The sequence below is a fragment of the Myotis daubentonii genome, chromosome 13 (assembly GCF_963259705.1).
Source record: "Myotis daubentonii chromosome 13, mMyoDau2.1, whole genome shotgun sequence".
NCBI classification, from domain to species: Eukaryota; Metazoa; Chordata; class Mammalia; order Chiroptera; family Vespertilionidae; genus Myotis; species Myotis daubentonii.
In genome coordinates, this window is record NC_081852.1 from 41,560,701 (window position 1) to 41,585,120 (window position 24,420).

General features: G+C 41.7%; 1 protein-coding gene across 6 annotated transcripts in view; it reads left to right on the plus strand.

Moving 5' to 3' along the window:
* Window positions 1–11,225, plus strand: part of HELLS (helicase, lymphoid specific) — a 43,471-nt gene extending 32,246 nt beyond the window's left edge. For 4 of the 6 annotated variants that reach the window (XM_059660844.1, XM_059660845.1, XM_059660846.1 and 1 more), the window contains 7 exons: window positions 455–538; window positions 620–739; window positions 5,550–5,666; window positions 5,969–6,128; window positions 9,073–9,169; window positions 9,254–9,330; window positions 10,669–11,225. In XM_059660844.1, coding sequence (XP_059516827.1) covers window positions 455–538; window positions 620–739; window positions 5,550–5,666; window positions 5,969–6,128; window positions 9,073–9,169; window positions 9,254–9,330; window positions 10,669–10,763 — 750 coding nt within the window. In that variant the 3' untranslated portion in view covers window positions 10,764–11,225. Of the gene's footprint in view, window positions 1–454; window positions 539–619; window positions 740–5,549; window positions 5,667–5,968; window positions 6,129–6,433; window positions 6,637–9,072; window positions 9,170–9,253; window positions 9,331–10,668 lie in introns of those variants that run through there. The other 2 variants (XR_009448228.1, XM_059660848.1) reach the window with 2 other exon arrangements.
* The last annotated feature ends 13,195 nt before the right edge of the window (window positions 11,226–24,420 follow it).

The window sequence follows — 24,420 nt, forward strand, 5'->3', positions numbered from 1 at the left end:
AATTTCTTAATCTTCAATTCTAGGTGTGTGTATAAGCTCCTGTGTTTTAATTTCTACTGAGAGTTCTACCAGTGATTTTCATAAATATTTTCTTGAAAATATACTCGATTATAAAAAATAAATCTCAACTTCTATATATGTTTGACCTTATTCTCTTATGCAAAGCCTTTGGGAAAGGGGTAGAGGGAATAGATCAAGGTTCTACTTAAACTAAATTTTATTTTTGTAAAATCATGTGTTTTAAGTTTCAGAGCATGTCTTTCCTAAAGAAAGAATTATCTTCTTAAAATTTTTTTAATTTGACTTTATTTGTGTATTTTTTTTTAAGTTTTATAAGGTTTTTTCATTGAAAATTGAACTGTCCACATTGCTTTTATTTTGACAAAGCCAAATTATTAGTAAATGATAATTACTTTTTGATAATTATTTTTTTCTTCCTTTGCCCCCTTTTAAGGTTGATGAAGAATTGATAACAAACTCTGGAAAATTCTTAATTTTGGATCGAATGCTGCCTGAACTAAAAACCAGAGGTCACAAGGTGGTACTTTGGTTGGATTTTTTTATTGTTTAATTATTCTTTATTAATCAGTATAGCTACTAAAATATATTTAAATTTCAGGTGCTGCTTTTTTCACAAATGACAAGAATGTTGGACATTTTGATCGATTACTGCCACTTTAGAAATTTCAACTTTAGCAGACTTGATGGATCCATGACTTATTCAGAGAGGGAGAGAAATGTAAGTTTTCTTAATGTCATACATACCAAAGTTGTTTTTTTTTTATTTAATTCTTACCTGGATTTCTGAAGTATCAAAATAGACCCACAAATTGTAAGATCCAAAAGAGCAAAAACCCTTTAGTCTTTAGCAAATGATATAGTATATCTTTTGTTAATATCCTACTTAAACACCACTATACCTACTATAGGATAAAATAATTTTTTCTCCATTTTGGCTCTTTCCTTCACTTCTAACATTTTACCATGAAATTTTCAAGAATAGCAGTTGAAAGAATTTTTTAGGTATCTGTAAACTAGAACCTGCAGTTGAAACTTTACTATTTTTTTATCACATAGCTAGAATACAGCATCAACCTATTACCCTATCCATTTAACGTTCCATCCTTTCTTAGTGTATTTAAAAATAAATAATAGATGATAGTCCCTTTCTAATTACTTCAGCATATTTTGTCTTTTAGGGTGATATTTACATACCCTGAGGGAATAAAATTAATTATATATGTGTTATTTTGATTACTGCATTTATGAGCGTGACCTAAATTATCAAGATATAGAACATTACCCATCCGCTCAAAAAATTTCCTCATGCTCCCTCAGAGTAATCCACCTTTCTTGCTTGCCCCATCTCCTAGTCAACCAATTTTGGTTTTTATCACTTTTTTGGGGGGGAGAGGAGGAGGGTGGCCTAGATTTTTCCCTCTAATATTTTAAAATTTTCTAATATTGTTTTCTAATAGTAGATGGTCTCCTGTAAACTTCCCTTGTGGTGGGGATGTTAAGATCTCAGATCTTAACAAAGTGTAGGTGCTCAGAAAATAAATGAAGTGAACAACATCGGACGTTTTATTAAAACATCACATAATTGTTGTTGTTGTTGTTTTTTTTTTTTTTTTTATATTACTGATTTTTATTTTACTAGTTAGGCCCCAAGGCAGATAGAATATTCTAACATTTTTTTTTTATCTTTATTGTTCAGATTATTACATTTGTCCCTCTTCCCCCCTCCCCCCAAAATTCTCCTCCACCCAGTTCCCACCCCACCCTCCACCCTCACTCCCCACCCACTGTCCTCATCCATAGGTGCACGATTTTTGTCCAGTCTCTTTCAGCACCCCCCTCACCCCTTTCCCCCCCAAGAATAGTCCACTCCCTTTCTATGCCCCTGATCAACACTAATAAAAGAGAAAAATGGTAATTGGCGTACGAGCTACCCTTTTCATTGGCTAATCAGGGCTATATGCAAATTAACTGCCAACTAAGATTGGCAGTTAACTGCTAACTAAGATTGGCAGTTAACTGCCAACAAGATGGCGGTTAATTTGCATATGTAGGCACAATGCAGGGAGGCGAAAGGGAAAGCAGGAAGAAGCCCCCTGCCACTGACAGTGATCAGAAACCCAGGGGGGAGCTAAGAGCTGGGGGGCAGGGCAAAGGCGGCCCTAGGGCCGCCTTTGCCCTGCCCCCCAGCCATGATAGGAGAATCAGGCGCCTTTTCTGCCCTGGCCAGTGATAGCAGGAAGTAGGGGTGGAGCCAGCGATTGGAGCTGGGCACTGTCGAAGCTGGCAGTCCCGGGAGCTAGGGGTCCCTTGCCTGGGCCTAAAGCGAAGCCCACAATCGTGGGGCTGCTGCAGCTGCGGGTCCCCGCTGCCCAGGCCGGACGCCTCAGCAAGAGGTGTCCTGCAGGGGCAGGGGTGGAGCCCGCCAATCGCGGCACCCCCCGCTGCCACTGCAGGTCCCCGCTGCCCTGGCCGGACGCCTAGGCCAGAGGCGTCAGGCCTGGGCAAGGGGCCGATCCTGCGATTGGAGGGTGATGGGGGTCAACGCCTGAGGGCTCCCAGTATGTGAGAGGGGGCAGGCTGGGCTGAGGGACACTCCCCCCACTCCCCCCCCCCCCCCCCGCCACCCAGTGCACGAATTTCGTGCACCGGGCCCCTAGTTCTATTATAATCACTAGTTCATTCTGTTCATCAGATATTCACCTAATTTTTAGATTCACTTGTTGATAGATGTGTATTTGTTCATAATTTGTATCTTTACCTTTTTCTTCTTCTTCTTCTTAAAGGATACCTTTCAGCATTTCATATAATACTGGTTTGGTGGTGATGAACTCCTTTAGCTTTTTCTTGTCTGTGAAGCTCTTTATCTGACCTTCAATTCTGAATGATTACTTGGCTGGATAAAGTATTCTTGGTTGTATGTTCTTGGCATTCATCACTTTGAATATTTCTTGCCACTCCCTTCTGGCCTGCAAAGTTTCTGTTGAGAAATCCGCTGACAGTCGTATGGGTACTCCCTTGTAGGTAACTGAGTTTCTTTCTCTTGCTGCTTTTAAGATTCTCTCTTTGTCTTTTGCTCTTGGCATTTTAATTATGATGTGTCTTGGTGTGGTCCTCTTTGGATTCCTTTTGTTTGGGGTTCTCTGTGCTTCCTGGACTTGTAAGTCTATTTCTTTCACCAGGTAGAGGAAGTTTTCTGTCATTATTTCTTCAAATAGGTTTTCAATATCTTGCTCTCTCTCTTCTTCTGACACCCTTATAATTCGGATGTTGGTACGCTTGAAGCTGTCCCAGAGGCTCCTTATACTATCTTCGTATTTTTGGATTCTTTTTTCATTTTGCTTTTCTGGTGGGGTGATTTTTGCTTCTTCATATTTCAAATCTTTGACTTGATTCTTGCGATCCTCTAGTCTGCTGTTGGGAGTCTGTATAATATCCTTCATTTCAGTCAGTGGATGCTTAATTTCCAGTTGGTCCTTTATCATAACATCCAGGGTCTGACTTGATTTCTTGAGGATCTCACTACATTTATTGGCAGTCTCACCTGTCTTTTCAAGGGTCTTACTGAATTTATTGGCGGCTTCTAGACAGTTCTTAAAAAACCTTAAAAGTGTGGTTTTGAACTCTATATCCAGTCGTTTGCTTTCCTCCATTTGTGTCATTTGTGTCCTATTTCTTTGTCTCCGCATTTTTTGTGCTTCCCTGTGTTGGTGGAGTGGCTTTCTGTGCTAGGTGTCTTATAGGGCCCAGTGGCTCCGCCTCCCCAATTACCTGAGGTTGACTCTCTTGGTGCACCCCCTTGTGGGCTGTGTGCACAGTCTTGTTGTAGTTAAGCCTTGATTGTTGTAGGTATCACTGGGAGGAATTGACCAATTGGCTGTGAGAATCAGCTGTGTCTGCAGTGGGAGAACTTCTGTGCTGGAGACACCCCTCTGGGGCAAGACTTGCTTCAGTGGGGCTTTGGTGCTCACTGAGTCACTCTGACCACCGCTATACGGGTTCTTGGATCTTTCAGGAGGTGCTAATCTAGCCTTTGCCTGAGGCTGCTTACTCAGTGAGAGCTCAGCTGTGAAGGAATGCAAGTTGCCCTGGGGCCTTGGGCCTGCTGCAAGTTTGTTAGGTAATTTTCTGATTGCAGAAGCCTCCGTGCAGCTTGGGCGGGGCAAACAGCTATGGCTGTTCCTCAGTCCTTCCCTAAGAGGCCCGGAATCTCAGTGTCCGGGTAATCTCTGCAAGCACCTCTGAGAGAAAGCCGCCCTCAAGATGCGAACAATGCCAGACAGTCTGCCTCTCCCCGTACCAGTCAGGGTCCCCAGAGACTCGCCCAGAACTGGAGTTCAGAGCAGTAGGGAGCTTGAGACTCCCTCCCAATTGAAAAAGCCAACCGTGTCCTCAGCTGCCAGCCCTTTCCGCGCCCGCCTCCGTACCTGTGCACTTAACTTCCTCAACCCAGCTCCTCTGAGTCTCGGTATGGTTTTCTCTTTCCTTCTAGTTGTAGTATTTCCACTCAGCCAGCCTTCCTGTGGTTCTGGATGATGCCCGTTCTTTTAGTTGTATTCTTGAAGTGGTTGTGCGAGGCAGCAATCTCTGGTGTTTATCTATACCACCATCTCGGTTTCTCCGTTTTTGTTTTTTTAATCCTTACCCATGGATGTGTTTATTGATTTTAGAGAGAAAAAATTTTGTGTGAGAGAAACATTGATCAGTTGCCTCCCATGCACACCCCAATCAGCAATCGAACCCGCAACCTTTTGGTCTACAAACAACTGAGCCACCCTGCCAGGCCTAACAGTTGTTTTATAGGTCCAAGTGATTGATTTGATCTCCCTTGGATACACCTTTATTAGTTGTAATTAAAAATAATCTCAGTGTTTTTTGTTTAAAGTGTTTATATTTTCCTTAATCTCTCTCACGGTTATGGTTTATTAAAGTGAAAGGATACTGATTAAAATTGGCAAAGAGAAAAGTTACATAGGTAAAGTCCAGGAGAGAGGAGATGTGAGTTTCTAATGGAGTCACACAGGCAGCACTTAATTATCCCAGCAACAATTTATAATAACACATGTTAAGTAAACCAGGGAAACTCACCTGAACCTTGATGTCCCAAGTTTCCATTAAGGGTCAAGTAGGCTTGGAGCACTGTGTATCTGGCCTGTGCTATTCAGTTTCAAGCCCCTCTGAAGTTCAAATTGATCAGTATATCCTAGGGCCCCTAGTTTTTTGCCACAATCTGGGAAATAGGCCTATGATTTCTGTGTGTTGTGAGAAGTATGTCTTCAGCAATTTTGTCTTTTCAGAAAATTGGTCTTTTTCACCTTTTATGGTTTGGGGGTTTTCAGTATATACCCCTCATCAAAAGTCCTTTGGATGCTGAAGAACTCATACCCAGTTTGAAGAGCCCACCACTGACCTCCCCCTTCCTTTCCTGGTAAACACATGGCTGTGAGATGCTCCACATGCAGCACCCTAACCTCTTTCCAGACAGAAGTTGGTTTCTTAATTCCTGTGTTCACATCCTGTTTTGCTTTTAGATGCACAACTTTAACACAGATCCAGAGGTGTTTATCTTCTTAGTGAGTACACGAGCTGGTGGCCTGGGCATTAATTTGACTGCAGCAGATACAGTTATCATTTATGATAGTGATTGGGTAAGTTGCAAGTATAATAATGTGCTGATTATCATTACATTCTGAATTTTTTAAATCTTTCATTGTATGCTTTGCAGTTTCATTTATCTGGTTTGAAAAGGTATCCATTTTAAGTAAATAATTTATCCGGTGTCCTGTGTGTGAAGGCTTGTACATACTCTATCAAGCCATTGTAGAAGTCTAAATTAAGGCACTATTTAAAAGTTTTTTATTAGATCGTGCATGTTGACTTTATACACACATAGTACGTATAAATTTAAATAATATCACCCTTACATTTTTCGATGTTATTTTTCTTTAAGAACCCCCAGTCTGATCTTCAGGCCCAGGATAGATGTCATAGAATTGGTCAGACAAAGCCAGTTGTTGTATATCGTCTTGTTACAGCAAACACTGTTGATCAGAAAATTGTGGAAAGAGCAGCTGCTAAAAGAAAATTGGAGAAGTTGATCATCCACAAAAGTAAATGCCACTTTCTAGTATTTTTTGCTTCAGTTGTTGTGTGTTGTGGATTTGTGTTATTTTCTTTGTAAAAGAAATGAGTGAGCTTGGTTAGTGCAGGATTTATTAAACAGGCAGAAGGAAATTTAAAGCTGTAAAGACCTAAGTTCATGACCATAGACGTAAAAGGAAAACATTAGTGAGTTTCTAGATGAGGAACAAAGGGATAATTTCAAAGTGCCTATCTGAAATATGTCACAGGGATTTGAAATGATGTTGATGCTTATTCTTTTTATTTTTTTCTTTTAAATTTGTTTTGATTTCAGAGAGAGAAATATCAATGATGAGAGAATCATTGATTCCCGCTACCCCTTACAGAGGATCGAGCCAGCAACCTGGGCATGTGCCCTGACCTCCTGGTTCGTGGATCACATCAGCCGAGCATTGATACTTAATTCTTGATAAGAGCTTTGTTTGTCAAAAGGATTAAGAAAACTTCCTGGCCTTTTCTTGCAAGTTTAATATACTAAATTCTAGGATGTTAAAAGTATATTGAAGTAGTGCTATAAAGAAATCAATTTACTTTGTTGAACTACTAGTTCAAAAAATATTTGACTCCACCATGCCCTTTTCTTTTTTTTTTTTTTTTAAATATATTTTATTGATTTTTTACAGAGAGGAAGGAAGAGAGATAGAGAGTTAGAAACATCGATGAGAGAAACATCGATCAGCTGCCTCCTGCACAGCCCCACCGGGGATGTGCCCGCAACCCAGGTACATGCCCTTGACCGGAATCGAACCTGGGACCCTTCAGCCCGCAGACCGACGCTCTATCCACTGAGCCAAACCGGTTTCGGCCACCATGCCCTTTTCATACTTTTGATTATAGTATTTTTAAAAAGTGTTTTTTAATCTAGAAAAGATTTTGAGGAGTAGGGAAAATGAAGTTAGTGAGACATTGGCATTCTTTGTTCTGTTCCTTGAGATTCCTTGGATAAATTCTTTCATTCAATATAAAATTATCTTTGAATAAATGACTTGATGGCTACCTTAAGAAAAGTAGAAAATTACCTGTTAGTTGTGAAGCCTAAAGAAATGTTGAAAATTACTGTCAGTTTATATTATGCTACTTTCCTACTTGCAAATACAGTTAAGTTCTCACTTAAGATTTTGTACAAATTAAATTTTTGCCTGTGCTGCTTTAGGAATTTGATGGGAATTTAGTAAAGTTTATAGTTTTATTTCCCTAAGTTCTGTTTTCAGTACATTGAAAGATTAAAATTTAAATGATTTGAAATTAGTTTAATAAGTATTGACAGTGTTTTATTGAGGTATAATATACATACAGAGTTTGAATATACAGTAATGAATTTTTTTTTAAAATATATTTTATTGATTTTTTACAGAGAGGAAGGGAGAGAGATAGAGAGTTAGAAACATCGATGAGAGAGAAACATCGATCAGCTGCCTCCTGCACATCTCCTACTGGGGATGTGCCCGCAACCCAGGTACATGCCCTTGACCGGAATCGAACCTGGGACCTTTCAGTCCGCAGGCCGACGCTCTATCCACTGAGCCAAACCGGTTTCGGCTACAGTAATGAATTTTGACTTTTATATACTCGTAGCAATCCTATAGTCCAGTGGCCGGCAAACTGTGGCACACAAGCCACATGTGGCTCTTTGGTCCCTTGGGTGTGGCCACGAAATTTCAATTGCACTGTACGTGCGCACCCACACGTGGTATTTTGTGGAAGAGCCACACTCAAGGGGCCACAGTTTGCCGGCCAGTGCTCTAGTCTAGGTCAAAGTCTCTGACATTTCCATGTTCAAGTAGGTTTCCTACTGCATCCTTTGTCTATGTATGTTCTTTATCTACCTACTTTTGCTCAACATAATATTTTGAAAATCATCTGTGTTGTGTGTGTATTAGAAGTCTGGTATTTGTTTAAATGATTTCTGAATAGTTCATTTATCCATTTTTCAGTTGATTGGTGTTTGAGTTATTTACAGATGTAGATTCTTATTCATAAAAATCAGATGTTTGGCCCTAGCTGGTTTGGCTCGGGGAGAGCGTTGGCCTGCGGACTGAAGGGTCCCAGGTTTGATTGTGGTCATGGGCACGTGCCTGGGTTGTGGGCTCAAGCCCCAGTAGGGGGCATCCCAGGAGGCAGCCAATCAATAATTCTCATCATTGATGTTTCTATCTCCCTCTCCCTTCCTCTATGAAATCCATAAAAGTATATTAAAAAAAACTCATTGCCGCCCTGACCACTTTGGCTCAGTGGCGAGAGCAGGGGTGGGCAAACTTTTTGACTCGAGGGCCACAATGGGTTCTTAAACTGGACTCAGAAGAAGGAGCTGCGGCCGTGTTTCCCGACGTTGCCATGTTAACACTGCTGCTGGTGAAGGAGCGGAGGGGAGAGCAAGAGAACCCTCCGCTCTTTTGGCTCCACGGGCCAGATCCAGCCCGCAGGCCGTAGTTTGCCCACGGCTGGGCTAGAGTGTCGGCCTGTGGACTGAAGAGTCCCAGGTTCGATTCCGGTCAAGGGCATGTACCTTGGTTGCAGGTACATCCCCAGTGGGGGTACGCAGGAGGCAGCTGATTGATGTTTCTAACTCTCTATCCCTCTCCCTTTCTCTCTGTAAAAAATCAATAAAATATATTTTTTTAAAAAAACACAAACTCATTGCCTACCCCAAGGTCATAAAGATATATTCTCTTTTAAAAAAAAAATCTGATATTTGTACAGGTATTTGTGGACATATGCATTTATTTGTTCTGGGTCTTAGGATGGGTATACATTTACCTATAGGAAACGATCAAACTTTTCCCAAGAATTTCGGCTGCTTTTCTTTTTTACCAACATTTGGTCTCGTCTTTTTTAATGTAAGCCACTCTAATTGCTTTGTGATGTATTTTTGGTTTTAAAAACAATTTTGAATTTCTTGAATACTTTTTCTAGATCATTTCAAAGGTGGTCGATCTGGATTAAATCCATCTAAGAGTTTCCTAGACCCTAAGGAATTGATGGAATTGTTAAAATCTAGAGATTATGAGAGGTACGATTTGTTGTTGTTGTGAGAAAAATGTAATTCATGGTTTTGATTTATCGTATAAATAAAAAATTTTGCTTTCTATTATAGGGAAGTAAAAGGATCAAGAGAGAAGGTCATCAGCGATGAAGATCTAGAATTGTTGTTAGATCGAAGTGATCTCATTGGTAAATATCTTTTATGCTTTTATTTTCATGGAAACTTTAAAACATACACATAACCAGAGAGAATAGTATAATGTGGCTCTATATATAATTCATTCATCCTCAATAGTTCATAACACTCTCATTGCTATTCTTTGTCAGAATCTTTAAATTATGATGTTTTACCCTATCTTTCTCATGCATCATTTACTAAGAAGAACATGTTCTCAAACATAGCCATTATGTCATTATTACATTTAAGAGAATTGGCACTAATATCCAACCCATACTCAGATTTCCTCAGTTGTCTCAAATCTTTTTACAGTTTGAATCAGGATCCAAAATTTCATTGATTGTTATGTCCCATTATTTCTATCACACCCTCCTCGCTTTTGTTTTTTTAATGCCACTAATTTGTTGGAGAAACTGTTATTTATTCTATAAAAATGACCTATATTCTGAAATGGGCTAATTTCCCCCCGCACCCTCTGGGCTGTCCTCACGACTTTTTTTCAGTCTCCATATTTTCTGTAAAGTGGTAAATAGCTTATGTAAAGAGTTCTGTATGAGTAATTGCATCCAGGTTCCATATCTTAGGAATACCAGTGCTTTCTTTGTTCTATTTTAAATCATACCAGGAGGCACATAATATGAGTTTATTTTCAATGAGCATACATTGATGAGCAGATTCAGTCTGTGGTTTTCTGTCAACCTTTTCTTTAACCTAATGGTTTTAGCATCCATTGCTGATGATGATTTTGAACCTATATTCCTTAAGGATGGCAAAACTGGGGTTTTTTCCCCCTGCCATTTCTTTATTAGCTAGAATTATTTTTTAATGTGTTTTTATCAATTTCAGAGAGGAAGGGAGAGAGAAATATTAATGATGAGAATCATCAATCAGCTGCCTCCTACACACCTCCTACTGGAAATTGAGCCCACAACCTGAGTATGTGCCCTTGATGGAATCCAACCCGGGACCTTCCAGTCCACATTCCAACGCTCTATTCACTGAGCCAAACCAGTTAGGGCACTTTTTAAAATACATCTCTGAGGACACAATTCAAATAGATATTCTGTTTATTTCTCTGGATATCTTAAATTTAGCAGAAGTTACTTTAATTAGCAAACTAATGTTTCAGTTTGTGTTGTGTGTCCCCTGGAGTCCTGTTCTATTTGTAATAAGAAAATAGTAACCTTAATTCTGATTAAGAATAAAGGGGCCCATATTTCTATGTGTTTCAAATTTTTCAACAGGTGCCTCACATCTGATAGCAACATATTGGACATCTTTTTAAATATTCCTCTAGGTTCTTAACATGTTTTAAAGAATAAATACTTGTTCTAATATTTTTCTCTTAGATCAAATGAATGCCTCAGGACCAATTAAAGAGAAGATGGGAATTTTCAAGATATTAGAAAACTCTGAAGATTCCAGTTCTGAATGTTTGTTTTAAATTTGAGCTAAAGAATATCTTTAAATTCTTATTTACATCTACAGATTTACCTATATTGGTGTTAAAATGCAGAATGCCTACTTAACTTTTTGATTTATATCAGTTTACATAATGTAACATTGCATAATTGATAAGCAGTAATTTTCTGAGCCTTATTAAGAACAAAGAAGTATTAAGTTTAGATTTCCAGTTAAGTTTTCAGACTCAGTAGTGCCCTTGGGTACAGCCTGCTGTGTACTTAACCACTGCCAGAGGCAATACAGTCTTCCTATGGAAGTTCAATGTCTTTCTCCCTCGTTTCCCCTCTTCAGCAATACAGTTTCTGGGCTTTTGGTACTTCATTTGTGGAGTAGGCTTTTAATGGGGGAAAGATTGGGATTGTGCTGTCCGTTTAAGAAATTGTTTGATTTTAGGGTCTGTTTCTATAAAATGTTTACCAAATAAATATTCATTTTCAGATGATCTCATTAAATTATTTTTTCAGAAAGAATGGCTCAGGTGAAATAGCAAGAGTCTTGACATGCAATGTGATTCATTATTTACCTGACTTGGTTTCCATCATTAAGATTATACATATATGCCATACAAAGATTTCAACTGCTATTGGGTTAATGCAGAGGAGGCTCTGGAATATAATGTAGGGTCTTGATCAGCGACCTGAAACTGGAGGTTGCAATATATCATTCAAAAGAATAGAACAAAGAGTGATGGGACCCTTAAAATCTATAGTAATTGGGGATGGGAGTAGTATCAGAGAGAAAATAAGCTCTAGGAATATAAATAATGCAAGATTCTTAATAGAGGAGCATAATGTAATAGTTTATGACCCTGTCTGTATATCAGGCTATGAGGAAGAGGAATCTTGAATGCTCCCTGAACCATACATTACTGTGTAGATTATTTCATGGGAGAATGTTATTGCTGCCATGTATCTTTAAACGTAGATCAGATCAGATTATCTCTATCTTAAGGTAGTGGGATTAGGAATCCCAGAGAAACCCTGTTTTGAGAAAATATTAAAAGAACAGACTACAGAGCAGGTTTTTGTGGGCTTTTTTTTAAAAAAAAAAACCAAACCAAAATTTTTACCAATTACAGAACCATGGTTGCTTAGTAGTTCTAAGTCTTTACTCTCCCAAGTGAGGATGGGATAGTAGGTTCACCTCTGTCTTCACATCTCTAAACTACCTTTGTACCTTGCCCATGTTGACAGTAAGATAAAAACAATCAGAAAAGAACTTTTGAAGGTTGCCACCACTGCATCTCTATAAGTCTGTCAGTATCTGCCCATGTATCATCCTTTCTTATTACTGTGGACATATTGTGTGTCCTAGCTAGAACCAAAGAAGCACCTCCTTTCTTTTATAACAAACTCCATGAAATGTTTTCTATGTGCACTTTTTCTTTTTTCTCCTTTTCCTCTTTTCCCCCCTGGACCCATTCCAGTGACCTCTATGACCTCATTTTACTTGGTATTTCCCCGTATTTCTTATATTTAATCTTATCCAGCCTCAAAATCACAAAATTGAGTACCTGTTTGTTCTTAATCTGATTTGTTCACTAAGCGTGTTGGGAACATGAGACAAGAATGAATTAACAAGAACTAAGTGTACACACTGGATAAATACTCCTAGAATTAAGGAAAAATGAAAGACCTCATAGTGGATTAGTTTACCAAGTGCTATACAGAAAAGATGAAAACTAACCTGGGTACATTACAGGTAACAAAGGCTAAAACTAGATTACCAACAAAGGAACGAAGATCAGTTACCAGATGTTTTAACAGTGAAATAAAACAGCAAATTTCCAATGGGCTTGAGCAAAACAAATTCCAACCTAGAATTAGAGCATCTATAATACTTAAAGGTGAAGGAACAGTAAAGAAATTTTTAAGCATACAAATTTTGTCCTATAAAACTACAGAGAACCAAGATGGTGGTGTAGGTAAACACCTATACTTGCCCCCTTCCCAGAAACAATCAAAATTATAACTAAAATATAGGACAACCATCAGAACTGCCTGAAAGCTGGCTGAGTGGAAGTCTTACAACTAGAGAAGTAAAAAAGGAAGCACAGGGTAGTAGGAGAGGTGGAAAAGCACCCACATGTGCCGCTTTTTTTATTTTAAGGGAGAGAGAAACATCAATAATGAGAATCATTGATTTGCTGCCTCCTACATGTCCCAACTGGGGATCAAGCCCGCAACCAAGGCATATGACATAGTTCAGTGGCAAAGTGGGGCTCAGCAAACTGCGGCTCGTGAGGCACATGAGGGTCTTTGGCCCCTTGAGTGTGGCTCTTCCACAAAATACCGACTTCTGCGCATAGGCCACGAAGTTTCAATTGCACTACGTGCACGCCCACACCTGGTATTTTGTGGAAGAGCCACACTCAAGGGGCCAGAGAGCTGCATGTGGCTCACGAGCTGCGGTTTGCTGACCACTGTCCTAGTTCATGGGTCCATGCTCAACCACTGACCCACACTGGCCAGGCATGTGTATGCTACTTTTTTTATCTAGAGGGATAGTCTCTGTGAAGGCTGCCTGTGAGGAGCAAGGGGTCCCATCCTACACCAGGCTCCCAGAGCTGGAAAGAAGTCTCCTTAATTACGGGCTTTAAAAACCAGCAAGGATTGGGGCTCAGTGACAAGGAGGCTGCTGGTGACCCAGCTATTCCTCTTAAAGGGCCTGCACGTGAACTGAACTAACAAGTTCCCACTTCCTCTGAGCCCCAAACCTGTCAATAAAAGGCCTAAGACCTAGCACCATCACCAGCCTGCTTTGCTTTACAGATGGATCTCGCCTGGGCACTTTCTAACCTGATACAAATAGGAGGAATCTGCAGATCTCTTTGTAGCTGCCGCCAGGTGGCCACAGGCAGTGGCTGGCTTTGCACCTCCCTGGAGACCCAAGAGCCAGTGCACCCAGTGGACAGCATCAGATAATACCAGATTACAACGCTACACATCCATAAGTGACACACTCAAGGGGCAGATTCAGCACCAAAGCCCCACTGAAGCAAGTTCTGCTCCATAGAAATGTCTCTTGACAGCAGCTCTCCCACTGTAGTTGTAGCTGGGCCTCACAGGCAATTGGCCTGGAGGTCAATTCCTCTAAGTGACACCAACAGCAATCAAGTCTCAACTACGAGACTGTGTACACAGCCCACAGAGAGGCGCACCTAGTGTGCCCAGCTCATAACGGGGAAGGCTAAGCCACTGGGCCTATAGCACACCTACTACACAAGTCCACTCAACCAATTTCAGGAGACATAGCAGCTCTATCCAATATGTAGAAACAAACACCGGGAAGCAGCCAAGATGGGGAAACAAAGAAACATGTCACAAATGGAAGCAAGCAAACTAGGATACAGAGTTCAAAACACTGGTTATAAGGTTAATTGAGGATCTTAGTGAGAAAGTCAAAGACATGGAAAAGGACCAGTCAGAAAAAAAGCGTACACTAACATAATTTACAGGGATTCAACATTAAAGTTGAGAAGTCCAAGAATCAAATCAATGATGAGGAAGCAAAAAACACCCAATTAGAAGAGCAAAATGAAAAAAAAAAAAATCCAGAAATAGGAAGATAGAGCAAGGAGCCTCTGGGACAACTTCAAGCATATCAACATTTGTATTATGTGAATGCCAGAAGGAGATGAGAGAGAGTAAGATGTTGAAAACCTATTTGAAGAAATAATGACAGAAAACTTCCCATACCTGGTGAAAGAAACACATGTCCAGGAAGCACAGAGTCCCAGACAACAGGAACTCAAAGAGGCCCACACCAAGACACATAATTAAAATGTCAAGGGCTAAAGACAGAATCTTAAAAGTAGCAAGAGAAAAGCAGGTAGTTACCTACAAGGGAGCACCCATACAACTGTCAGCTGATTTCTCAACAGAAACTTTGGAGGCCAGAAGGGAGTGGCAAGAAATATTCAAAGTGAAAAAAAAAAAGAAATATTCAAAGTGATGGATATCAAGAATCTACAACCAACATTACCCAGCAAAGCTATCATTTAGAATTGAAGGTCAGATAAAGAGCTTCACAAACAAGAAAAAGCTAAAGGAGTTCATCACCGCCAAACCAGTATTACATGAAATGCTGAAGGGTATTCTTTAAGAAGAAGAGATAAAAATATGAACAATAAAATGCAGCAAATAAATGTCAGCAACTGAATCTAAAAATCAAAATAAATAAATCTAATGAACAAAATAAATTGGTGAATAAAATCGAATCAGAGGCATGGAACAGACTGACAACTCTCAGAGAGAAGGGGGGAGGGAGAATTGGAAGGGATTAACCAAATATCTTACCTATGGACAAAGATAGGGGTGGGGGGTGAAGGCCTAGGTTGGGGTTGGAACAGGATGGAGGGGGGCAGTGTAGGGAAAAAGGGGGACAAATGTAATACTCTCAACAATAAAGATTTTTTAAATATAGTTTTATTGATTTCAGAAAGGAAGGTGTGCCATGCCAGCACAGCCAAAGGTTCGGTTAGCCCGAGAGGGGTGCAGGGTGGCGAAGGATACAGAAAAGACAATGAGAATAAGCTGTGCCTGGCTAAGGCCACAGAGAAGGATCCAGACAGCAAGCTGAGCCTTTATTTTATAGCCAGAGGTAAACAAGGTAGTGGTAAGCATAGTTACAATGTTCTTGTGAGTTTCATTTGTTTTGGCAGCACATGCTCCACCTCCTTCAGCCCATTAGCTACCCAGACAAGATCTAGGGAGAGTCATAAGGTCAAGCTTAATTATGCTAAGAGGGCTGTGCCCTCTAAGCTGGGACTGGTTTGTGGCTTTGCCAACAGGTTAGTCCAAGGCTTAACCCTATAGCTGCTCCCTACAAGAAGGGAGAGGGGGAGAGAGAGAGAAACATCAATGATGAGCAAGAATCATTGGTTGGCTGCCTCCTGCACACCCCCCACTGGGGAATCGAGCCCGCAACAGGGGCATGTGCCCTTGACCAGAATCAAACCTAGGACCCTTCAGTACACAGGCCGACACTTTATCCACTGAGCCAAACTGGCCAATAAAAAATTTTTTTAATAAAAATTAAAAATAAACGTAGGCTATCTGAAAAAAAATAAAACAAGCAACATCTTCAGTGCTTTTTTTCTGTGTTTATTGTTTTATAACAGTATTTATTGATGTAATTTTGTCTCAATACTGTTTTAGCTATATCTCAAATTTTGGCAGGTAGTGTTTTCACTGTTATTTAATTCTGTTTTCTAACTTTTATGATTTCCTCTTTCACCCAGGGGTTCCTTTGTATATTTAGTTTGCAGGTATGAATTTTTTTAAAGTTTCCTTTATTATTGCCTTCTCCCTGTATTTTGTTATAGCCAGAGAACATCATTTGCATGATGTTAACTTTTTAGAATATATTGGTACTTTCTTTGTGGCCTAGCACATAGTCAGTTGTGTAAGTATTTCCATTTGTACTTGAAGAGAATGTATATTTTCTGATTGTTGAGGATAAATTTCTCTGCAATATGTTCCTGTTGACTAAATACTATGAAAATCTAAATATTTGCTTATTTTTCAACTGTTTGCTCTGCTTAATTATTTTCTGAGAAATATATGTTAAAATATCTGATGATAGTTGCAGATTCAACAATCTTAGCTTGGGCTTTCAATGTTTTGGAACTATATTGTTAGAGACATATGTATTCCTTTTGTCAATATGTAATATGTCCCCAGGAACACTTTTCATATGAATTCTATTTTTCCAATTATTAATATTGCTACGTTAGCATTCTTTCACTTCACATTTGCCTGGCACATCATTCCCGCTTTTGTGTGTCATCTTTAAATCTTTTTTAATGTAATGTCTTATAGTAAATGTATTGCTAGATCTATTTCAACAATGTCATCTTGGACTGTCTTTTGATTGGTAGGATCAGATTGAAAAACTTCCAGAAATCAGCAGGCAAGATTAAAGAGATAAGATATATATTTTTTAAAGTTGAAGAGACATGATGGATGGAAGTAAAAGCACCAACATCTGAATAATAGTCCCAGGAGTAAAGAGAAAATTAAAACAGGAAAAATATTTGAATAAAGAATGAAGATACACTTCCAAGAATGTAAGGACTCAAAAGAGTACACAACGAGAGATAAGAAGAAACTCCAAACCAGACTCATGGTGAATTTTAAGAATACCGAAGGTAAAGAGAAGTCCAACAATTTTCAAAGAGGAAGAGATCACCTACAAAGGAATAAGAATAAGATTGATACCAGACTTTTAAAAACTAGGTTCAAGAGGGTAATAGTAATATTCGAAAAGAAAATGGCTTTCATCTAAAATGTTATATTTAGACAAGTTGTCAAATGGTAGAACATAAATAATCCTTCTGCACAGATGGCCTCAGAATGTTTGCCAAACGTAGACCCACATTTTTGGTCAATAAGGAGGAGAAAAGTATAAAGCTCAAAAAGATTAAAGTCAATTAAAAATATGAAATGAAATGGCAGAATTCTTAAAATCCATATATAATAAAAGCCCAGCAACAGAAATGACGGAACCAGCAGAATGACCAGAGACCAGAATGGCCCCTTGCCCCAGCTGGCTCCAACCCACAGTGAGCAGTTAGGGGTGATCAGGTAGGCCGGTGAGTGGTTAGGGGCAATTAGGTAGGCAGATGAGTGGTTCGGGGTGATCAGGCAGGCAGTCGAGCAATTAGGAGCCAGCGGTCCCGGATTGTGAGAGGGATATCAAACTGTCAGTTTAGTCCGATCCACAGGGGAATGTCCGGCAGTCAGACATCCCCCAAAAGATCCCAGATTGCGAGAAGGTGCAGGCCTGGCTGAGTCACCCCCCTTTTCCATGCACGAATTTCATGCACCGGGCCTCTAGTATAACCATAACTGAAAAAAAATGCATATGTGCTAACTCACTAATTGAAAGACTTTTAATTTAAAAATAAGATTTTATATTGAAAATCCAGTAATACATTTATCTGTCTATATATATAAAAGGCTAATACACTGTTTGTCTGACTGGTAGCTATGACATGCACTGACCACTAGGGGGCAGACACTCAATGTAGGACAGTGGTTCTCAACCTGTGGGTCGCGACCCCTCAGACCATATGAAAACATATATAATTACATATTGTTTTTGTGATTAATCACTACACTTTAATTATGTTCCATTTGTAACAATGAAAATACATCTTGCATATCAGATATTTACATTACGATTCATAACAGTAGCAAAATTACAGTTATGAAGTAGCAATGAAAATAATTTTATGGTTGGGGGTCACCACAACATGAGGAATTCTATTCAAGGGTCTCAGCATTAGGAAGATTGAGAACCATTGATATAGGAGCTGCCGAGCTGCAGTGACTTGATAGCAGCTGTTCTTGGGTGATGCACCCTGAAACCAGAGAGGAGGGAGCCCAATTCCTCTTGGGTCCATGCAATTCCACCTTTATCCATGAGTTATGTTGTTGCTGGGGCACTGTCGGCCCCAAATCTGGTTTACTGCACATTTGCATTTCTGTTCCACACCCTGTACGATAGCAACTTTGCAGAGTGTCCTCTCGCACTCTGGGACTCCTCGGGGGATTTCAGAGAGCCCGTTTTGGCCTGATCCCCGCAGGCCAGGCTGAAGGACCCCACCTGCCGGAGGGACCCCACTCACTACGCAGACACTGGGAAGGGATCGCAGGAGGTTGGCTCGATCCCCAGTAGGGGGAGTGCAGGAGGCAGCCAATCAATGATTCTCTTTCATCATTGATGTTTCTAACTCTATCTCCCTCTCCCTTCCTCTCTGAAATCAATAAAGAAATATATTAAAAAAATTTTAAATACACTATCATAAAATGTGTTACAGATTTAGACTCAATTTTTAGGAAAATTATGGTTTTAATCTATAATAATAAAAGTGTAATATGCTAATTAGACCGGACATTCTTCCAGACGAAGCCAGGGCTGCAAGGGAAGCCCAGATCCCGGGTGCTTGCCAGCTGCCAGAGGGAAGCCCAGGTCCCAGGTGCCAGAGGGAAGCCAGTGCCAGCAGCTGGTGGGAAGCCTGGGTCCCAGGTGCCAGAGGGAAGCCAGTGCCAGCCGCCAGAGGGAAGCCCGGGTCCCAGGTGCCAGAGGGAAGCCAGTGCCAGCAGCTGGTGGGAAGAAGGCCTACACTTGCCTGAATTTCGTGCATCAGGGCTCTAGTATTTATAAAAAACAATACAGTGGGGCCTTGACTTACGAGTGTCCTGACTAACGAGTTTTTTTGAGATACGAGCCGTCTCTTGGCCGATTTTTTGCTTCGAGTTGCAAGCTCAAAAAAATTTGGGTTATGAGCCAGCTTCAGATACTCCACCGCTAGTTGGCGCAGCGAACGTCACAGTGATTTGACATACGAGTAATTTGAGTTATGAGCTCCATCATGGAATGAATTAAACTTGTAAGTCAAGGCCCCACTGTAATGGATAAAAGAAAACAAACTTAGCATTTAACTCAAAAGGGAATCCTAGTACTCTGCAGGTGGGAATGCAGACTGGTGCAGCCACTGTGGAAAATAGTATGGAGTTTCCTCAAAAAATTAAAAATGGAACTCCCATTTGACCCAATAATCCCACTTCTAGGAATATATCCCAAGAAATCAGAAACCCCAATCAGAAAGAATATATGCACCTCTATGTTCATAGCAGCACAATTTACAATAGCTAAGATTTGGAAACAGCCTAATGGCCCATCAGCAGATGAGTGGATTAAAAATGGTGGTACATCTACACAATGGAATACTATGCTGCTGTAAAAAATAAAAAAGAAAGAAAGAACTCATACCATTTGCAACAGCATGGATAGACCTGGAGAGCATTATGCTAAGTGAATAATCCAGTCAGAGAAAGATAAATATCACATGATCTCACTCATTTGTAAAATATAATGAACAACATAAACTGATGAACAAAAATAGATCCCGAGACATAGAAACATCAAACAGACTGAAAAATCTCAGAGGGAAGGCAGGGAGGGTTGGGGAGCGAGGAAGTATAGTAAGAGATCAAACAAATGACTTGTATCTGTGCATATGAGCATGACCAATGGACACAGACAGTAGGAGGGTGGGGGCATGTGCCGGGGGGCAGGAAAAGGTGGGGGGTAGAGGTCAATGGGGGAAAATAGGAGACATATGTAAAACTTTCAACAATGAAGAATTTTAAAAAAGAATTTTGAAAAAAGCAAAAGAATAAATTACTTGTAAAAACTCAAGTTTAATCCTAATTAGGTTTTTCTTTGCAACCTCTTCTCTGCCGCTGAAGTTTCCTTGTGTTTCTTCCTGAACTCTTACAAGGCTTTAGTTCCAGAAACCTGCCTCTATGATGAAAAGGTTCTTCCCAGCTTTTCCTTGAGACTTTTGAATTGTTTTCTGTGGGTCTTCATCTCATCAGTTCCAAGGTTCATCAGGACTTCCCACCTCTTGCTGCCAAGTCACAGTCTGCCACGACAGTAAGTCCAAACTGCTGTGCTCGCTGTGCTTGTCTCTGTTGATAAGGCTCAGTCATTTCATTCCCTTCCTTCTCAAGTCCTGGATCTGCCCCTTCGATCGAGGCTTCCTCAGTCTGGACATCATGATGGGCTTTTTTTCTCTTTTCCAGCCATGTTGGTGTGGGATGGATTCTTCTTGTTATGTTGCATTTGAATTTGGAGCATCCCTCTGTGAACTTCTGGGTACTTTGATGGGTCAACATCGTCTTCATCCTTTGATTCCAGGTTATTACATGTCCCCTTCCTCCAGGGAAGCTGTCAGGACTTTGGTCTTGAGCCAGCATTCTGCAGGAGCAACCAAACTCTCCACTCAGGCCCCAGTGCTCACTGGAACCCGGAGCCTTTTTCCAGTTGCCCACCATCGTTTTAATTTCTTCCACTTTGTTTTGATGGAATTGGTTTCATCTTCCAGGAACAGACATCAACTGTTCTTAGTCTGAATATTGAGGCTTTCCTTTTCCCAGATGTTTTACTACAGTGCACATGATGTACCTTGTCATAGGGTTGAACATGTCCAGGTCACCAGACACTTCTGCATTTGCATCCTTTTTCCCCACAGGATGAAGCAACTACTTCTTCCTCTTTCTTCTTCCCCTCCCCCTCCTCCTCCTCCTCCTCCCCCTCCTCCTCCTCCTCCTCCTCCTCTTCCCCCCCCCCCCTCCTCCTCCCTCTTCTTCTGAATGCCTGATAAATTCTAATATCACCATCTCCTATGAAATCCAGGGACAGTGAGACTTGGTGTCTCATTCTGTGATTCCTGCAAGTACACTTCCCAGCTGGATGCCCAGAATCACTCCTGTGACAGGTAACTGGGCAGACCAAGCCACGGAGGGTTGTGTGGACAGCACCAAAGCATTAAAGAACTCACACACCCTTTACCCTGCCCTTGGTGTTTTCTTTTCTCTACTTATACTTTGCTCTCTGTGGTCCCAGAAGGCCACCAATTACTCCGTGCACATTATTCTCAGCCTGGAATGACCACCCCTCCTCATTGCCCATGTGTGGTCACACCCCTTCTTTTAACATCTGTGCTTACTAAATAGGGGTGAGTGACCAGAAACCAGGACAGAGCCTGGTCAGGATTAGGGGCCCATGTTTGTGGGAGGAATACATAAATGAGTGAAGGAAGGAGAGAAAGCCATCATTTGCTCTTCCTGGAGATTCACACTTAGTGTTCTGCTGACTCAGCAGGTGGTTAAAACCCCTGTCAAAGTAGAATAGAGGAGTGATGAAATTTAAAATGGTGAAAAAATGTACAGCTCTTCCCGAAGGCGCTCAAGGTCCAGATCCCGCAGCCCCCATTATCGACATTAGGCAGAAGCGTGGGGGCTGAGGGGCTGGGATGGGTTAGGGCTCAGGCTGTGATGCTGCTGATTTTGTTCTCTAATGAAATAAACGTTATTTAATTGCCTTAAAAAATAAATAAATAAAATAAAGAATTTAAATAAAAATAATAACAAATTTAAAGGAAAATAAAATAAAATTTAGCATTTTGGACTACAAAGGATCCTAATGTTTTGAAGAAAAGTTTATGGCGTAATAGAGATAATTTCCTATAATCCCATCCTATCTAATAAAAGAGAAACATGGTAATTGGCATACGACCGCTACCCTTCCCATTGGCTAATCAGCGAGATATGCAAATTAACTGCCAGCCAAGATGGCGGCCGGCAGCCAGGCAGCTTGAAACTAACATGAGGCTTGCTTGCTTCAGTGATGGAGGACTCCAACGTTCCCCGCCTGCCACTGCAGGCCTCTGAGCTGGCAGTTTGAAACATAGTTACAAAAACAGAAGCTACACAAAACCCCAGAAACCAGCTTTCAGCTAGCCGGGATCTCAGACCTGGAGTTGATACAGAGTTTCGATTGTAGAACCTAAACAAACCAGATACCTGCTTTCAGGAGCGGAGGCCTAAGAGCTGGAGCGTCAGAGCTAAAGCTGGCCCAGAATAAAAAAAAAAGAGAGAGAGAAAAAGGAGCAGCTGGGAGCTTCAGTCCCAGCCTGAAAACAGCCCTCAGCCCCTCACCCAGACTGGCCAGGCACCCCAGTGGGGACCCCTACCCTGAAGGGTGTGTGACCAGCTGCAAACAGCCATCATCCCCTCATCCAGGCTGGCCAGGCACCCCAGTGGGGACCCCCACCCTGATCCGGGACACCCTTCAGGGCAAACCAGATGGCCCCCACCCATGCACCAGGCCTCTATTCTATATAGTAAAAGGGTAATATGCCTCCCAGCACCGGGATCAGTGGAGCCACGAGGTCTCCCGGCACCGGGATCAGCATGACAGGGGGCAGCGCCCAAACCCCCTGATCGCCCTGTTGCTCTGTGTGTGACGGGGCGGGGCCACAACCTCCCTATCGGCCCTGCTCTGTTCCTGACAGGGGAAGGCACCCCAACCCCCTGATCGGCCCTGCTCTGTGCCTGATAGGGGGGAGCTCCCCAACCTCCTGATCGCCCTGCGGCTCTGTGTGTGACAGGGTGCGGCGCCCCCACCCCCCCACCCCACTGGCCCTGCTCTGTGTGTGATGGGGTAGAGCCATAACCTCCCCATCGGCCCTGCCCTGAGTGTGACAGTGGCGGCGCCCCAACCCCCTGATCGGCCCTGCTCTGTGGGTGATAGAGGGCGGCGCCCCAACCCCCTGATCCGCCCTGCTCTGTGCATGACAGGGGGAAGCTCCCCAACCCCCTGATGGGCCCTGCTGTGTGTGTGACAGGGGGGAGCTCCCCAACCCCCTGATCGGCCCTGCTCTGTGCATGACGGGGTGGCACTGCAACCTCCCCATCAACCCTGCCTTGAGTGTGACAGGAGACGGTACCCCAACCCCCCAATCGGCCCTACCCTGAGCGTGACTGAGGGTGGCATCACAACCTCCCAATCCGCCCTGCTCTGTGCATGACAGGGGGCAGCGCCCCAATTCCCCAATCGGCCCTGCTCTGAGCCCGACCAGGGGCTGTACCTAGGGATTAGGCCTGCCCTCTGCCACCCAGGAGCAGGCCTATGCCAGCAGGTCATTATCTCCCGAGGGGTCCCAGACTGCGAGAGGGCACAAGCCGGGCTGAGGGACCCCCCTCCCCCCCGAGTGCACAAATTTTTGTGCACCGGGCCTCTAGTTTGAGAATAATTAAAAACAAAATGTGATGTAAATTTCCAAACTGCTTGGGAAATTTTGAACTCTTCCCCAATAAACTTTGGATCAAAGAAGTTACCAACGTCAATATTGCACAATCCTTTAAAAATACTAACAGTGGATACACTAATAACATGTCAGATAAAAAGATAACATTATTCAATGAAGACAATTCATACCATTTAATACTTTAAGAACACTAATGACAAGCATGTGAAAATGAATCAAAGAATACTACAGCTAAAGATGTTAGAAATTGAAAAGGAACACAAAGAAGTGAGAACAATGAAAATCAGAAATTTTAGCACAGAATGTTCTAGAGCTCTGAAAACGGGAATGCTTAATACGAACATCGCATGGACTGCATGCAGGCTGGCTAGTTTCCTTTTCCCTGAGCATGTCCAGTGAGCTCTGTGGATTCTGCCAAATGTCCTTCACGTGCAGCTTAAACCACAATCGAAAAGCCACTCTCCTGGGAGGTTTTGAGGGTCATGCATGCCAAGCTCACAATCCAAGAAAGGGGACTCTGTCCTGGGAGGCTGGGAGCCTTGTGCACAAATGTGGAAACTGAAGCTCAGAGGGGGAGCTGGTGCTGAATCCTAAGCCCCAGAACCTGCCCTCCTGGGTTGCCCAGGATGGTCAGGCCAGCTGGCCCCACGAGCCCAGGAGGCAGATGCTTCTGTTGTCTGTCTGCCGCTTATCCCGTGGTCCCCAAATGGCACAGAGATGTCCAGTTCACCCATCCTTTCCAAAGTGGGTGTGATTGTTTTTTACATTCTCCCCTGCAGACTATGGGAGCTATAGCTTCTTCATATCTTTGCCTATTCCTGTTGTTTTCAGTCTTTTAAAATGTAGTCTTTTTAATTGAAGGTCAGATAAAGAGCTTCACAGATAAGGAAAAGCTAAAGGAGTTCATCACCACCAAACCAGTATTATATGAAATGCTGAAAGGTATCCTTTAAGAAGAGGAAGAAGAAAAAGGTAAAGATACAAATTATGAACAACAAATACACATCTATCA